We start from the raw sequence: 17766 nt of genomic DNA, 5'->3' as shown, positions 1-17766 counted from the left end.
GGACATATCTCGGATGAACACTATGATTCCCCCTCCTGTTTTTTTTTCCTTTTACCTCTTTTTTTCCTTCTCATTTTTCAAACAAAAAGATGCATAGCGACGGCGTTCTATCATGAGCCGAAATCATCGGCAGAAACGACTTTTTCATGGCTTTTTTTTTTCACAGCTTTGTTCATGTACAACCCGGGGAAAACGGGACCCCCGCGAGTTTTGTTTGGAAGAGAGCCCTTTGGGACATAGGGCAACACTACTGATCCGGATTGGATCAGTGAGGTAGATAGATACCGGGCATTGAGTGGAATCATGCTCATATCAATATGAAAACCAACTTCATGAAACAAATCACAAATGGCCAGTGTTCTGAATCAGCGAGAATGAGCTGAGGTTGTCGGCTTATAAGTGATGAGGGAGAAAAACTCATTAGGAAGGTAGCAAGGACCCCTCGTATACGGTTAGGAACGGACCACCCCCCACCCCTCATTGCATCATTGGGAAAGGTACTCTGCACGACGACGGCATCTCAAAGTCAACGACATATGAACTTGTCTAGTAAATCTACGGTTTATCCATGAGATCCGTCCTGATACGTATGTCAGTGCCTCTCGTTTCCTGAATTCAGACTTTGCATGAAAGTCGAGCCTCACCCTTCACCCAAAAACCGACCTCACAGCTCTCGACCCTCAACACGCCACAACCTCAGTAACCTAGAGCCGAAGTCGCGCAAATCTAACCCCACCACATACCACTCATTCAAACCCAACATCACCAAAACTTCAACTCTCTCACATACATTGTCTCTCTCTCTTTCTCTCTCACACACACACAACACCACACAACACAACGAAAAATGTCGAGCGAAGACTACTCCAACATCCCCACCCCCGAAGCCGCCTACGCAGACTTCTGCCTCATCCCCGTCGGCACAGGCAGCGTCTCCGTCGCCAACGAGGTCGCCCAGGTCCAGCGCCTGCTCAAGGCGAGCGGGCTAAAGTACACCATGCACTCGGCCGGCACCACCGTCGGTACGTTTTTTACGACTCTCATCTACCTAATTCTCTCCCCTCGCACTCCCCTCTGAGCTTTTGAACCATCGTCGTTGCGCGAGAGCGTGGAAGCTCATGAGATTCGTCCACCCCCTCACCCCCCCTGCTTCGGTACGGGGTTTCAAACTACATCAAGAACCATATAGGACACTGCTGACATACATATCCGTTCCTTCTCCGCAGAGGGAAGCTGGGACGACGTCTTCCGCGTCATCGGACAAGCGCACTCTCTCGTCCACCAGAGCGGCGTCGTGCGGATCCAGTCTTCGATGCGCGTCGGCTCGAGGTTTGTCTACCTGAAATGAATTTCTACTTCATACGACAAAGAACGCAAAGTCGTTATATGGATAAATGTTTGAGTGACTGATGATGGTTATTCTCCTTTGCGCAGAACGGACAAGAAGCAGTCTGCCGCCGACAAGGTGGCGCGGGTGGAGGGCATCCTGGCGCAAGACAAGTAAATGTCCTTGTCTTTGAAAAGATGTGTTGGTGGTATGAGATGGATCGCGGTGCACACACGAGACAGAAATGTTGACAGCTTATTAGGTTATGATTTGACACGAGATATACTATTTGATTTACCCCGCCGCCGCCGCCTTTCATGATGGTACATGTATACATCTCAGCCTTCGTAGATTGTAATATTGACACCGCCGACCCCTCCTTGAACCCCCTAGACCGCCCTCGGCCTTTTTTCCCCTCCAGGTTTAAAAGACATTGATGAAGTGTAGCAACTTTTTAAGAGCTTCCACTAAGGAACGCATTCAAACACTGCTTTAACCGCGCATGGTCTGCTTCTTCATGCTCTTCTTGAGGTCGCGCTCACGCTCCCTCTCGAGGTACTTCTTCTGGGCCTTGGCGTCCAGAGCGCTGAGCTCAGCGTCGCGCTTAGCCTTCTTCTGCTTCTCGCGCTCGAGGGTGCGCTCCTCGGCCTTCTCAGCCTCGGCAGCCTTCTTGAGCTGGGCGATGGTCTCCTCGCGCACGCTGCGGACCTTGCGCAGGACCTCGGGGCGGAAGTGCGCACCCGAGACGAGGGCGTCGGGGATGCGGACAAAGTATTCGAAGAGGGGCAACAGAGATTCGTAGTTGTTGCTTGAGGGGATGCGGTAGCGGAGGAAGACGCGCTTGCGGGGAGTGGTCTCCTCGATGCTGTTACACTGTTAGTAATGAACATGAACCACAGATTGCGGTTGAAACTCACGTGCTAGGGCGCTCAATGGGCTGGTCAGAGACGATAAGGTAGTCAAACGCGTCGCCGGCAGCCTCAATGGCCTTGATGAGCTCAGGGGTCAACAGCTGCTCGGTGATCTCGGCGCTCTCGCTCATGACAGTAACCCAGTTGGGAAGCTTGGCATTGTCCTTGGTGAAGGTGATGGAGACATCGTAGCGATCGTCGCGAACCTGCTTCATGCGCTCCTTGGAGACGATGGCCCAGACAAAGTTATCGTACGTGCTCTTGTTTTCCTTGCTGCGCAGCTCGTGGGTGCCGGGGATCGCGGGAACAGTGAGGCTCTCCTTGCCGTCAAAGGGGTAGATGACAGCTTCGACAGAGTCGTGGGGGGCCTCAACGGTATCCATGAAGAAGCTGGTAACGGCCTCGATGATGCTGAGGAACGGGTTGAAGCGCTTGGTCAGCGTCAACTTGACGTCCATGAAGGCAACATTCTGGCGACCGGTTCCGTAGCTGGCAAACTCAAAGAGAGACCTCTCGCGCAGCAGACCCGTAGGGTCCTTGGGGTCGGTGTCGGTCGTGGAACGCGGGGAGAAGCCGACGGAGGCGAACTCGGACTTGAGCACCGGCGCGTGGGCGGTGGCCCAGGACTTGGCCTTCTTGCGGTTGAGGCGCGAGCCAATGATGTGCAGGAGAAAAATGACGGCGCTGACGGCAAGAATGGCGCCCTCGAGCTTGAACTCGCTGAGGGAGTGACGCTCGTGGATGTTGTACCACTTCGTGAAGGGACGTCCCGTGGCCTCGGGCGCGCCACCGAGCGTTGTACCGCCAGGGGCAGCCGTAAAGGCGCTGGGCACCGGCGACGGATCAGCAGCACCGGCGAAGTCTGCAAAGTCTATACGGGAGAGATGATTGCGTCAGTCTAATGAGGTTGTGGATTTTGTGGGTGCTGAGGGGAAACTGGAAGCTTTGACAGCACGGGGGTTGATTTAGGGGGCAGGGGAATTGAGTCTCTAGAGTAGCATACCGGAATCACCGCTAGGAATTGGGGATGCAGAGGGCTTGGAGCCTCCAAAGAGGCCGTTGAGGATGGCGGCCATGGTTGCGGTCGGAGGAGGGATGGCTGGCTGGCTGCGGTGGTGTCGAGATCCAAGACTGCAGACAGTGAAGCTGCGGACTTGTGAGGAGGTATCGCCAACCAGAAGGCGAAATTAGGCCAGTCGTCAAGCTGTCGTCAGCCAGTCACATCGCTTTCCTGGAAGCTGGGGCACAGTGACGTTTCTCCACTTATTCATCTGAATGCGGTCGACCGTCGTAGAACCCAGCAGCGTGGGTTCAGTGTCTCGTGCCCGGCCCAGGGGCCCTTCAGCGGCTCCGGGATAACGTATCTTCCGTTCAAGCTCTGGTTGTCTGGACGACGCGCCTGGAATGTCAATAGTTGCCAACGTCAGTCATGGCGACATCATGCAATAAAGCGTCAAAAGCAGGAGCACTCAACTCAACAAATCAACCCCGTATGGACTCAAGAAGAAGAAGACAAAATGGTGCGAACAACAGCAGCTCGTACCTACGGCAAGACCTCAACAAAGGCAAAAGCAAGGCGACTGTTTGCTGAACTTCCACAAACCCCGATTCGGAAACCCAATGCGACAGTCACGCTGGACTCCGAAGATGACTCTATCATCAAAATTACCGAGGACCTGGACGCCCTTGGGATCAATTTGGATTCCTATTCCTCGGAAGATGAGCTATCAAAAGACTTCAGCGAAGTTGTTGTGGCATCTCCACCAACACCACAAAAACCGGAAACTCCCCCAAGGGCGGTGAAACAAACCCCAAGGACCGCGAAAACCACGAGACGGATAGCCAAGGGGTCACTTCCTACACCCGTATCAAAGGCTGAAACGCCCAAAATCAAAGTCCCCGAAGTGCCAGTAGAGCCACAGCCTGACTATCGCATTCTTACCTGGGAGGATGTATGCCCACCCGGAGACACAATCGAAAAGATCGCTGAAGCTTCCTATGCAGAAGTTTACCGCGTTCGAAATGAGCGTGGCACAAGCATAATCAAGTGCATCCGTCTCGAGTCGCCCATCAAGGCGCAAACAAAGACCCAGGAGCGCTCTGGACTCGTCGACGAAGAACCGCACTCAGAAGACGATATGCGTGGTGAACTGAGCATATCCGAGTGGCTTGCCGACATTCCCGGTTTCGTCATTTACAAGGAGCGCTACCTTGTAAAAGGAAAAGCACCAAAGTGCTTGCTTGAAACACACCAAAGCTTTCATCGGAAGATGAAGCGCAAGGACCCGGATAGGCTGCAGTTCTACCCAAGCCCAAGTCGCTATCTTGACGAGACCACTTTCCTAGTGGTAGAGCTTGGTGATGCAGGAACCGCGCTCGAGGACTTCGAACTTACGGACTCCAGTCAGCTGTGGGATATCTTCTTCCATGTAGCCATTGCACTGGCTAGGGCGGAAGATCTGGCCTGCTTTGAGGTATGTTAACACGCCATTAAAGCGACTGGTAGGACGGCGTGAGCTAACAAGATCAGCACCGCGATCTGCATGAGGGCAACCTTTGCATACGGAGATCAGAAGACCCACAAACGCGGAATCCGAAGACACCAGGGCCGTACTTTGGCTACTCTGGCCTTGACATTACGATTCTGGACTATGGCCTCTCCCGTGCCGAGGACCTCGAATTAGAGGAATCTCAGCCTATTGCGCTCGACCTCGAGAAGGACCTCAGCATCTTCACCAGCACCCACGCCCCACAATGCAAGGTTTACCGCCAAATGCGATCCTTTCTTATACGTGGCGAGCGTGGGCATCTGCCACCGTCCGCCCACAAATCACCTTACTGCAAAGGGGTAGATGGCGAACCTCTGTCATGGGACGTCTTTGTGCCGTACACCAACGTCTTGTGGCTGGCATACCTCTACCAGTACATGATCAAGGGGTTCCAGGGCGATAAAAAGGACCTCGCAGCATTCAAAAAGGTCACGAAAGAGCTGTGGAAATACCTCGATCCCGATGCCAAGGCTGGAACGCCGGCATTTGGGACTTCTGCCGAGGTTGTGAGGTTCGCGGTTGAAGCCGGCTGGATAGCCGAGTCACAGCTGATGGGGGATATTGAAGAGGACAGAGAGGAGAGCATCATTCTTTCCAGAGAGGAGTTGCAGGAGCTGGGTCTGCGACGATCACCGAGAAAACTGCGGTGATCTTGAAGAGTGTTGAGTACGAGCTTGGTTTGGATTTACGGCGCATTGCATACCAAGGGGCATCGGGAGCTGAAGCATTGCATATGGGCACTAGGCGAAACAGCGGGTCTAAGATACATGCATAGATGATTGCAAATACCCAATTGATATTATTCAATAAGGTCGTTCAGCGATAAGAAGCGAATGTGGATCTACTCAAAGATCACTCCGACATTGCTGTCGTGTGAGTAAGCCCGCCTTCCATACCCCAAGAGGGCCTGCAATCAGACAGCCCTGCCTGCACATTTATGACAAGACTACAACGCTACGGACATCTAGTTGGACAGCTCGTCAGAACCAGTCCTATCTTCATTGCCATTACCTTAGCTGACACTTCCTCTATCCTTCTTCCCACCGTTCTCGATGTATCTTGCCCTCCTCACCACGCCCGTATACTCGTGAGAATACGATCAAAGGGACGGTTCCTGGGAAGACTGTGCTCTTCTGTGTCTGCCTCTCGAGGATTTTCTTTGCTTGGATGAGAAGATTGTACTCCCAAGTCCGCGGCAATCACAATCTCGTTCCCCCGTAGTGTGACTTGTAGTTTCTTTGAAGTCTTCTGGAGATCATCTGCCGGCTGTAGACCATCGCTCAAGGCTTCGCGGCAATCGTTGCTGAGAACAACAAGATTTGCCAGAGCCGAGTCCTTGACATCGGCTGGGACGTAGACATCTTTCGTTCCCTGTTGCCGAGACGTCACACTCTGGGTGGTAATGACCATGATGAGGAACAGTGTCGCCGCTACAACCTCGACGGCAAGGAAAGAAACCCATCCCCACTTGATGTGAACGTACGAAATCTTTTCCAAGGGGGTTCCCTCGATAATGACCGCACCTGATCTCTTGGCTTGGTGATGGGCCGTTCGTAGACTGTCAATTTCAATCAGTAACGTAGTACGAATATAGACTAGGAACTTACTCAGATGAGATTCGGGTAGCAATGTCTAGGAAGAAGTTATCGAGATGAGTCGCTCGCCGCGTAGAATTGAAGATATCCTGGTTGGTGTAGAGTACATCTCGGAACCAGGTCCGTGCAAAGTTACCAATCCAAACGAGCCCAAATCGTTTAATCGGTAATTCTCCTTCCCCTTCAAGTAAGTAAGATAGACCCCTTGCTATGCTCTGCATGGACGCGTACGAGACGCTAAATTTCTTCGTTCCAGTATTCGGAGTTGTGATTTGGAGAAGTAAGTCGCCCTGTTCTTTCGGCAGGTCGCAAGTTTCAGACTCTTGTTCCAATGGTGTACAATTGGGCCTCAAGACGATTCCTTTGCTTGTGTCATCTGGTTTCAGTGAAGTATCGGTTATAAAGGTCTCTTCCACCCCCGTGCGAACTTTTGTCTCGAATTTCTGAACGCAGATATGGAACATGACTTCGCGTGCCTCGTATGTGAAGTCTGAGATTGAGCGGATCATACTTTGAGCATCATCTGAGTCACTCAAGTCGACGCTAGTTCCATTTGGTGGTAGCGGAGAAGTGTAGATGAGGAAGAACGAGGCGATTCTAGTACTGAGAAGATCGGTGTTGTTTGAGAAGCCGAAGGTATCAACCCCGTCCAATACTTCGCCTTTAACGGCCAGTGGATTCTGATGAAGAAAGAAGTATTTGTCTGAGAGACTAGCCTTCCATGTGTTCAGGCCGGTGGCCAGCCTGCCGATACCGCCCCCAACTACATCCACCGTCACGTTCGTCAACACCCCAGTCCGAAGTTTCGAAGTTACGTTAGCAAAGGCAACACAAACACCTAGCGACTGATAGGGATTGAAATCACAATTCCCAGTAGAGCACGATGCTTTCTGTGGAGGCACTGGGACGTCGAAGTTCCCCGTATCCGGTACCGTAGCCTTGAACGCCGCAAGTTCTACCACATGACCCAACTTGTACTTGTCCAGGTTGATTTCGTTGATAGTGAATATCTTAGCCTGTCCTCCAGCAGCGGTGGCATTGCGTGTAGAATAACTGATGGCCAATTGAGTTACTGGGGAGGAAAGAACGCTGATAACCATCAAGATGGCGCCAATAGTGACTGTGTGCTTGAGTCGCACCCGGTATAACATTTTCATGGAGCCCAACAAACCTCTACTTGCTTGGTCAAAGACATAAAAGTCATATAGAGGTCTTGGCTCCATAAACCAGGTGAACTTGAACTGACTCAAGGCACTTGACGTTGATAGCATGAAGGCCACTTTCGCCAGCGTCGTGAAAAATGCGAGGAATGTGTTGAGCGTGATTGTGAGAGGCCACTTGGGGAGCGAATGACCATCATAAGAGGCAATAACTACGACGATTGCTGAAGTGCTCCATAGAAGGCATTAGTCAAAGATCTACAAGGTGAAGTTCGCCTGCCTGATCCCCTCTCGCGCTTGCTTACCGACGAATGAAGCGATGCTGACCACGATGCAGAGCATCTCTTTCCACCAGACCCTCCAGAATGGGTCATATACTCTCGGTGCAGTAGAGGTCTGAGATTCGCTTTTCGATTCAGCGCATCCGGGTGAGGGTTGTTCCGCAGATATGAGACACCCCTGACTGAGTATGGGGCCGTCGTCGACCGCTGGCTCTAGACGTGTGTGAGAAGCAGGTATGCTTGCAGCTGCAGGCTCTTGGTCGATTCCAAGACCCCCTGCCGAGCAAACGGAGGAGCCTGTGTGTCGTTGAAGCAGGGTATTGGCAGAAATGGTAGAAGGAGATGGCAAAACATCTGTCTGATGGGGGTGGCTCTCGTGGAGATGAAACAGTTGCGTTGATGTATCCTGACTGGAAACATCAGGCACTGGAGGTTGGTTCTGGAGAGCCTCAACAGTATTGTCAGACCTTGGGCATGTAGACTCTTGCTGGTGGAAATCTTGTTGACTCTTCGGCTGAACCACTTCTGCAGTTTGGCCAGACATATTGAGAAAGGAGCCAACGCAAGAGCTGGTTAAGAGATACCATGAATTAACAGCTAATGGGATAGCCTGAGAAGAAACAAGGCTTACTTATTCATTGATGCAGTAATTTGAGTGTGTACTGGTTTCTTGAAGCTTGCAAATTTATCTGTTGCATGTAGAGATCGAACTATGGCCCGCAACAAACAACTAATGGACGTGAGCTCGAAGTTTCCTGCACATGTGCAACTCTATATGGGCAGCATCAGTGCTTTATTTACCATGGAAGGCGTCAAGGGATGTAGAATGAAGTAATTCCATGCAAGTAGCCTGACCGTAGCATCGTTCAAAAGCAACTTACGGGAGTTACTGAGTAACACCTCGTAACAAACAACGTGTAAGCCACACCGCTGAGCCATTGCTGATGAATTGGAATTCCTTATGATTACGGCGGTGAGTCTTATGCAACACACGGCTGTACGCTGCCTACTGGCCATGCACAAGTGAAACTTGACGTTGCCGCCGAGTACCGACAATATCGCTTAGTTTCAAGATCAGTGCAGACTTACAAGCCTGCGAGAATTATGATTGGAATCACGGATCTCGAGCCATGAGCATATAGTATGATCGCAAAGCAGATAAATAATTCGGTAATAGCTTAAGTTCAGACGGTTTCAACCAATGATGATTGGTGTGACTTGCCGCATCCATATTATCCCAATTTGGGTGATTTCAGGTGGAAACTGGCTTCAGTAGACGATTCTCTTCATACTGAGTAGTTTATACAGGAGAGGGATCTACCTCTTGACGTGGCCAGCGCCTCAAGCACCGGCCGTCTGCCTGAAGCACGAGTATTCAATCGTATGGGATAACTCCAAATGTCAGACTCGGACACAGGAACCTAAACGATTGCCAGTTATTGGGCTTCTCCCGGTGCGATGTTAGCCTCTAAGAGATCTCTGACAAGTGCATCATGTAAACAGTTCCAACTTCGTCTACACATGCATTTATTACCTCGTGATCTTACACTGCTAGGTGATTGTTCAGCCCTGGAATACTGCACGAAGGAATCAAAACAGAATAGAGCAGAATAGAGCGCGATAGAGAAAATTTCGCAAGCCCCTCTACGCGCACGCACACGCAACTCGTCCCTTTGACACAAGAGAGATGAGCCAAAGCATTCGCATAAAACATCGACGCATTAGAAACAATCAAAGTACACGAACGAAACAGCAGTAGTCTGAATGAGTGGCTGTTGAAACTTGTTATAGGTTCTGGAGCTGACCTATCGAAGGGGTTCCGAGAATTAATACTGCGCGAAGCAGCCCGAGAAATCCATTAACCATCGCGTCACAGGAGATGATTCGGACTCTCATCCTCTTACTTCCCCCTTTCATGATCTGGCGCTGAGCGCACGAGTTCGAGGAGTTAACTCCCAAGCAGCTAGTACGCTTTTAACTGCTAGACACTCCTTCAAAGGAAAAGATGGTAACCTTCTCACTTGAGGCCTATGGCGAGCTTGACACATGTCAACACCTTCGAGACTAGGCTGAGAGGCTCATTGATAGGACGGTTCCTCTCAGATTGGCAAATTTTGATTGGATTGGACTTGTCTATCATCGGTAGCGGTCGTGGGAATTACCTGCTAGCAGGAAATAGATGTAGCATGACGACCTCTCAGAGCATGACTTTGTCAGTCGTTTACAGGTTTGATGGGATTTGTACGATTCGAAGAGTCATCATATCCATCGCGAACTTTGTGTGTGCGACCACAATTAGCATGCTGTCCTACCATTGTCCGTATGCATTGAGTACTGAGCAGGGCAGTGTATGGAAGATTGAATCAGAGAAAAAGAAAAAACGATGAGCAAGCCGAGCGAGTGAATGCGCGCTCATCGACCGATACTCAGCTGCTCACTAGTACACGACAATGGAGAGGTAAGTACCCAATGATGTCCAACTTTACCGTGCCGCGGAAACTTCTGGCCGCGTGCAAACCAGCAACACACCATCGCTGACTCGAGACTAAGAGACATCCGCAGAGTCATGAGGATCTTTGCTTCAACCCCATGACGGCATCGGGAATCTGCGAAGGGCGGGCAGACGAAAAAGTCGGAGTTTACTCCGATGCTACCCTCACAGTCTCTCTCCCACGAAGCCGCTATCTCGACGATCGGCGTCAATGGCACTTCCCTCGCCCCCAAAATCATGATTAAGAAACAAGCAGAGCGATCATCGGCCCACCTAGAAAGCCACCATGCACTCATGCACGACATTGACTCTTCTCGGAAAGAGCGCTGGATGGAAAAAATCGAAACCCCCATTCCACAGAATCAGCGACGATAACACCGCCGTCAATATAACCTTTCCGATATTTCATCGCGGTAGGTGGCAGCGCTCGAACAAGGATGAGAGTCAGTCTCCAGCATCGGATGGTCACATCCAGACTCGTGGGAGAGGAGAGAAGAAAAACGACCCCCACCTTCCATCCCCCCGGACCGCCGAGACAGGAAGAGGGAGAAAGACCGGGGACCCGGACTCCACCCCGAACAACACCGGCATCGCCGACATTTGTCCTTTTTTCCCCACACCCGGCCGAGTCTTCCCCCCTCGCCCAGGGAGAAGCAACACCTTCCAAAAATCGCGGCAAACCTGCAGAGCCGGCCGAAAGAGTCAGGCGAGTGTGCCGCGGGTGCATGGCAGGCAGGCCACACAACGTGGTGGTATCGTCGAGGACCAGATCCCGAAATGAGACTCTGCAATCATACCCCGACAGGCCCATCACATCCCGAGAACTGGTTCTATTGTCCCCCCCTCCTGAATGGCAACACTTTGCGACACGTATTTCAAATCGCAGTGTATCATTTGCTCGAGTTGCCTTTCCGCTTTTCCAGCCCCTCCAATAAGTCTACCTACCCACCTACCTTATGGTATAGGAATGCCGGTACAGTCTGTGTCGTACTATACGATAAACCGAGACTACCCTATCTCGCATCTATAACATCCCGCAGCTAGTTACAGACAGACATAGACCAACCACACCAGTCCTTTCCTATCCCACCTATCACCGAGAGAACCTACTAAAGTAATCTTATCTACTTACACAGCACCAAGGGAAAACCACCACTTGCACCTTAGCCCATCCACTAAGAACATCGTGATGACTGGGCAAATCTGCCCGAACAACACCCAGCCAGATAACCTGAGAGGTAGGTACTTTACTCGCCTGACTTACTTGGGTGCCTAAGCAGGAACACAATGGAACGCACTTCACAAACACGACTCAAAGTGCCCCGCGCCTCACGTCATCTCACACAATCACGCACAATCTAATCCATCTCATCACACTAGCACAAGACCCCCCTCTACGGAATACGCGCTACCATCATCGCTCACGCGGCCGCGGCGTCAAGTGCGCTTCAGCCGCCGCATAATCACCACCACCACCACTCATCGGTCAGGTTCGCCTCGAACACCCCGTATCCTAACCCGATCATGCTCACCTTTGCCCAGCCCCAGCCCCGAACCAAGACCACTCACTCACTCACTCATCACACTCCTTTCACCCACTCATACCTACGTACACCTACACACACCTTCTCTCACCTCACCTCAATGGAGAAGAAGATGAAAAAAAGTGTTCCCACCTTGGAGCATTCCGCCGCACCGTACCTACATTACGTGCCTGACTTGCGTGATACTAGTCCCGGAATCCGGCATCACACACACTCACACACACACACACACACACACACACACACACATAGTCTCACACACATCATTTCACAGCGTACGGAATACTGGAACCTGCGTTAAGCTCACCGCCCTTGCTTTGGTCCCTCGCCCTTTCGCTCCGATCACTTGGGACCATCGTCGCCTACCCATTGGTTCGTCATCGTCGTCGTCGCATATCTCTCCGGGTCAAGACGGTGGCCTAGCTACCTTACCTTACTCCCCCCCACCTCCTTCAAAGCTCCGCCATCATCGGCCTCTATCACGAGACCTCGACTCGTTCCTAGACCATCCGTCATCGCTCACCCATTCAACCTCCATTACGATACCCATTCACACCTTTCCATCACCACCGTCTCACAAGACAAAGTCCCCCCCATCACGAGCCTAAGCACATGACTCGGAAGAGAACAACAGCCTCACTTTGATCCATCATCAAACCAAATATCGTGAACAAGACAGCCACTCCAAAAATGTCATGTGTCTGTGATAGAACCCCCTAGAACCCCAAGAACTGCCACTGCCGAGAATATACCTGTCCGCTCACGTTGGCACGTACACAATCCCCGCCAACGTCATCAAATGCCCCGGCCTCAACCAAGCATCACTAGCCTCGGCCCCATTCGAACCGAAGTGATGCTGGCGCCCTGCCGGAATGTCACGATCCATGGAGACCAAAACCCAAGATGAAGAAACACCCCCACTCAGCGCATATTCAATCAGCCGCTAGCCCACTGCCGTAATTCTCCCGCGCCCGCCGGGAAAACAAAAGCCTGGAACGCGAAAATGACACGGAATGGGACTTAATTCAACGGTCTTATCCAGGAGGATGGTAAGAAGGGAATATGAATACCTTGAAAAGACCAGTGAACTTGAACGGCCGCACTATTACTGGACGGACAAAATCGAACCCAGGGATCAATTGCTGACAAAGTCATCTACTCCTTCGCTCTCACTCGCTTGACATCCCCAAGCGCTTGTGTAACACACAGTAATCAACAGAATCCTTCACTTGCACCCGTAAACCATAAACCCGACCTCGAAAAAAAAGGTCTAGACTCAAGTCAGCGATAGAAAACCACAAGCGAAGCGGCACAGCAAGATCGTCCTCCCTTGACAATGATGGTCTGGAACCTCGAATCAATGTACGCACATATCCCATTGGCCGTCTGTCCATGGTGTGCCATTTAATATCGAGATCCTGCTGTAACCCAACATCCTGTATATCATTATCCGTGACCTGCACAGCCAAACAGCATTGAGCAAGTACCTCAGTCTGTACTCTGCCTGCCGAAAGCCGCCCAAACTGACCCCCCGCGGGGGAGAAGGAAGCAAGGCAAGGCGAGGCAAGGCAAGGCAGGCAAGAGACAGAACATCTCCCCAATCACACAAGTCGATCCTCTTATCACGGCATTCCCAGACTTGTCCATCCGCGGGAATCCGATCCCTCTGTCGTCACACCTCCCAAGTCTCGCGTCGAGCGCGTCTCTCTTTCCTGTCTGTCCCTAACTCGCCCGCTTCACCTGGACTGATAGAGTGATACGCTGGCAAACTCCCCGACTCCCGACTCCTCGAGTCAGTGTCGCACATCGCCAGGCCCCGCCCGTCCACTTCACGATCCGGGGAAGACCGCACCATACAGTCAAAAAAGAACCAGTGATCGACATGCTACGTCTGGGGGAGCAACATTGCATATCGTGAGGTCCAAAGAGGTCTGGCGTCTGTGGATCGGACGATTGGGGTCCTTACCTTGCTCATTCTTCCCCCATCTCCGAGGTGTCCCATCCTATTCACCTCGGCTTTCCGTCATTGAACTCGGCGGTGCCGATCGATTGACAGTCAGCTCGACGCGATTTCTCACACAGTTGCGATATGTCAAGTATACATGATTGATTCAATTCATCGGTCGAATAACCCGCTGGCTACACATTGATGCTAACTGGTATTTTCGGAAAGAATATGATATTGTTCCCATTGAGAGGAGGGGGAGTACTGTATCCGCCATGTACCTCCTCTGGGTTGAAAAGGAGTATGTGAAATACGCGCCCGAATACTAGATCCGTGATGCCCTTGATGCTAGCTAGCTATTCCCGATTTCCGTAGATGCTTTGTCCTTCTATGTATGCTCAGATGGCCTTTGAAGAACCCGTCATGTGAGATGATAATGTTGCCCAAGCAGAGAGTTGTGACAACAGATGATGAAAACAACAACAGTAAACCCCCGTCAGGAACTACCTTCCAAACCCGCAACACGGAGTATCTCGTAGAAACCTCCGTGTGCTTTCGTTGGGTAAGGCGTGGGTGAACCAAACGGGTTTCGCTGCAAAACCAAGACAGGATTAACCATCCCCAAATCGCTTTACCAAATGCCCATTAATGCCCATGCCCCATGTCAATGCAACCCCCAACTTTTTTGTGATCCTGCCCGAATTTCCCCTCCCTCACATGACCGAAGCCATGGCGTTTCGCAGTGCCAAAAAACAATCGTAAATGCGCAAATGAAGCCCCCACAAGGCGCAATGCTAGTCTCTCTGCCGAGATGCCATGCCTCATTTTTCGTGGGGTTGATTTGCGGGGGGCAGCAGAGGAGGTAAAGGCTGGTGAATGAGGTGTGCGGATGAGTCGGAAAGGTGACACCCGAAAGGCCACTCTGAGAGAGAAAGCTAGAGATGGATCATATCCCCTTGCCGGCTCATTACCTCCGTGGTTGCCCCCGCGTTTTCCGGTGTTCGAAATCGACGCTAACCCCGCGCTCTGGGGCTGGGGTTTTACAGGCGAGTACGAGAGGGAAGACCCATCGAACCCGCTGAGCGCACACACACCGTCATACCCGTGGGGTGACGAGGTGTCAATCCTCCCCGTGCGGTTGTGTAATGGTTGGCTGAACCAGTTGAATGGTGATGCAGCCTCCCGACACAGTCCCCGTCTGACGGTGTTAGCGACCGACCATGGGCGTCACCAACTCGATGCTTTTCGGCCTTGAGTAGCCCGGCCCAGTGGGTCTCCGTGTCGGTAGCGGCCGGTCCATACCGCTGGAGCTGTAGTTGTAGGCGTAGCCATTCGCTGCGTAGCCTCCGTCGTACGTGGCCGGGAAAAAGCTGTTGCTGCCGCGGTTGTACGAAGTGCTGGGGCTGTTGGTGCTGCTCTTGGTAAATGGCCAGATGCTGGCGTGCGACGATGTGGGGGACGGCGGGCTTGGGGGTCGGATGCTGAGTGACCTCAACGCGGAGATGGCGGACGAGTATTGCGCGCCGGAGGTGGCACCTGGTGTCGTGGGCGGCGAGAAGTGCATCGAGTTCGGCCTTGAGGGGGACGCACGAGGAACTATGTCTCTGGGCTCGGGGTTGCATGCGGCGTAGAAAGGGTAGTTGCCCATGTGCGGTTGGCTCATAGTCCTGCCAGTTGATGCAGTTTGTTGATCATGCTTGCGGCATCTGCGTAGTGTCAGTAAAGTCACTCCTTTCGCTCAGGGACATTCACTTGGAAGTGGCAGCTTACGATTCTGAGCAGTACAGGAACCTGTCATCTTGAGGTACGAATTGCTTTTCGCAAGTCATGCTAGATCACACGGCCCAGTCAGCGAATTGTTCGGTCAATAGGGTGGGAAGAATGGCTCGAACGGGAACTTGAGTGCGTAGACACCCATCGGAAGAATAGCAACGCGCACTACAGTGGGCGTCCATCGTGACACTGCAGACCTCCCGAACGGGATGATAATCTGCAACAAAGATTGGATGACGGACAATGTTGCAAGACAGCTTGTTGCGGGGTTGACAATCCAGAACATGGCGGCGTTGAGGAAGCACTCATGTCCAGATCGGGGAGTGAGAGTGGGAATGAGAGTGAGGGAGACACGACAGATGTGAATAGTGAAGAAGAAAAGACAAAAAACTGTGGCAGGAAACTTACCAGAACTGAGGGAAACTCTCCCGTTCATCGTCCCACGAGTCTTGCTGTTCCCGTTCCCGTTCCCGGTCTCTGGGGTTCTTGCCCAACTTCTGTGGAGTTTGGCGTCTGGTGAGAGTTGAAGGACGCTTGCCGTAGCGGGAGGGATCGGTAGCTGTGACAGTCTTCTCCGTCATGGAGGTGTTGCCCGACTTTCTGCGGCTGTGATGCATTGTGAAGTCTTTCTCTTGGCGTATGTATGCACGACTGAGAGAAAGGGATCTGAGGAAGGGGAAGATCGAGAGAAGAAAACAACAAGCCAACGATGCGACGAGGTTGGCAGGGGTTCTTCTTGTAGTCTATCGCTCAGACTCTCGCAGCTCACGCTCACAATTAGTTTCCGAGTCCTCAGTCTCAGTTGGCTGTGTTGTGGTGCCTGTATCGGCGGATGGACGGCGGGACCAGATAAGCGGGGAATGGGCGGGTTTGGTGGAGGGGTAGCGCCGTTCTATTCCCCCAAGAAGCGATGATTGACGAACAACAGCGTGTAGTGCTACTGCAGTTGCGAACGTCCGTCCTGTCTCGGCCGTCGGGTTTGGCAGAGGCGATGGGTGAAGCAGCGTCGGACGAGGGAAGAAGATTTCCGAACCCTTTTCTTCTGCAACAGTGAAAATTTTTCGCAAAAATCGGTGAGATGTGAATCTAGACTGCCTGTTGGTGGCCTTGTATGGGAATGCAGGAAATTGGTCCCTGCTTTCACGCGTTCCGAGTGGCAAATTCGAAGCCCTGGGCTGAGTGAACGAACAGGTAAGGTAGTGGTGGTAAGGTAGGTTAGAGTGGTGGTCGTCGGCTGTGACTCCGTGTGTCTTGTCCGCCCGCTGAAGAGATTTTTTCTTCTTCTCCGGTCGTTGGTCTTCCCCCGCAGGTCAGAGCGGGTGCTGGGAGGATTAAGAAGGGTCTCGAGCTATCGCAATGTGCAGGGGACGCCTGATGTGGTATGCCTTATTTCTAGTAGCTAAGGCGTCTTGGTGATGGATTGAAAGATAGCGGCGGGTTTGGCTGGGGGGTGTGGGAGTGGATATGTATGTATATTTGGCCGAGAGCTGATAAGTGATGGATTGCCCGTGGGCGATGGATGGCTGATGGATGGGTTGTGGTGCGGGTTTGTGGCCGTGACCGTCGCCGTGGCCGTGACTGATACAATGCTCCAGTTGAAAACTTGAAACAGAGAGCCCGTGTTCCTCCTATCAGGCCAGTCGGAAGTTTTTAATGCAAGAGACAAGTCTAGGAATGAGAGACACTGAGAGAGAAGAGAGGTGTGTCCAAGGCAGGACGGGATAGGACAAGATGGGATGGGAGGTCAAGGGAATAAAAGAAGCGTGCCGCCAGTCCAAGCAGGCCTGATGTGGTGCTGCAAGCTTGCAGGAAGGATTGGCCGGATGTGTTTTTTTGAGAGGGCTAGCTCGGCTGAGGAGAGACTGAGAAGAGTACCTGCGCTGACGGTTGCTATTACCGTGCTAGGTAGGTATCTTTGGTGAGACCCGGCGAGGTGGATGGTGTGAGAGACTCAGACTCAGTGACAGAGAGGTGTGCGCGGGTTGAGTCTCCAGGCTTAGTGTAGAGTGATGGAGAGTGAGAGACCGGGGTTGACTTGTACCAGCGTGGGTTTGTTTCTCGCTCCAGGGATAACCGGGGTCTGCAGGTCAAGTCTAGGTACAGTCGGAACTAGGAGGTACTCTGCTAGGTGCAGCAAAATGTTTGCTGCGGCCTCGATCTCTCGAGAAATTAATTAAAACAGCTCCTAGG

At 52.1% G+C, this 17766-nt stretch overlaps 6 protein-coding genes across 6 annotated transcripts; 3 read left to right on the top strand and 3 right to left on the bottom strand.

The window, feature by feature from the left end:
- Positions 1-847: 847 nt before the first annotated feature.
- Positions 848-1504, top strand: CTAM01_05807 (uncharacterized protein; the record flags this gene model as incomplete). The annotated part of the gene is made up of 3 exons (XM_060521837.1): positions 848-1022; positions 1227-1329; positions 1435-1504. The coding sequence occupies 3 exons, from the start codon at positions 848-850 to the stop codon at positions 1502-1504; spliced, it is 348 nt and encodes a 115-aa protein (XP_060383506.1).
- Positions 1505-1819: 315 nt separating this feature from the next.
- Positions 1820-3314, bottom strand: CTAM01_05806 (uncharacterized protein; the record flags this gene model as incomplete). Its single annotated transcript, XM_060521836.1, has 3 exons — positions 1820-2192; positions 2245-3109; positions 3242-3314. 3 exons carry the CDS (start codon positions 3312-3314, stop codon positions 1820-1822), a joined length of 1311 nt encoding a protein of 436 aa, XP_060383505.1.
- Positions 3315-3755: 441 nt separating this feature from the next.
- On the top strand, positions 3756-5437 carry CTAM01_05805 (uncharacterized protein; the record flags this gene model as incomplete). The annotated part of the gene is made up of 2 exons (XM_060521835.1): positions 3756-4712; positions 4769-5437. The coding sequence occupies 2 exons, from the start codon at positions 3756-3758 to the stop codon at positions 5435-5437; spliced, it is 1626 nt and encodes a 541-aa protein (XP_060383504.1).
- A 418-nt stretch (positions 5438-5855) lies between these two features.
- On the bottom strand, positions 5856-8367 carry CTAM01_05804 (uncharacterized protein; the record flags this gene model as incomplete). Its single annotated transcript, XM_060521834.1, has 3 exons — positions 5856-6345; positions 6395-7754; positions 7848-8367. 3 exons carry the CDS (start codon positions 8365-8367, stop codon positions 5856-5858), a joined length of 2370 nt encoding a protein of 789 aa, XP_060383503.1.
- Positions 8368-11091: 2724 nt separating this feature from the next.
- Positions 11092-11358, top strand: CTAM01_05803 (uncharacterized protein; the record flags this gene model as incomplete). The annotated part of the gene is made up of 1 exon (XM_060521833.1): positions 11092-11358. One exon carries the CDS (start codon positions 11092-11094, stop codon positions 11356-11358), a length of 267 nt encoding a protein of 88 aa, XP_060383502.1.
- A 3652-nt stretch (positions 11359-15010) lies between these two features.
- CTAM01_05802 (uncharacterized protein) lies at positions 15011-16193 on the bottom strand (the record flags this gene model as incomplete). The annotated part of the gene is made up of 3 exons (XM_060521832.1): positions 15011-15509; positions 15574-15633; positions 15985-16193. The coding sequence occupies 3 exons, from the start codon at positions 16191-16193 to the stop codon at positions 15011-15013; spliced, it is 768 nt and encodes a 255-aa protein (XP_060383501.1).
- Positions 16194-17766: the final 1573 nt, after the last annotated feature.

Source organism: Colletotrichum tamarilloi (genome assembly GCF_030869305.1).
Source record: "Colletotrichum tamarilloi strain Tom-12 chromosome Unknown Scaffold_15.1, whole genome shotgun sequence".
Classification (NCBI taxonomy): Eukaryota; Fungi; Ascomycota; class Sordariomycetes; order Glomerellales; family Glomerellaceae; genus Colletotrichum; species Colletotrichum tamarilloi.
The sequence above is the reverse complement of the archived record's forward strand: the minus strand, read 5'-3'. Positions and strand labels throughout refer to the sequence as shown.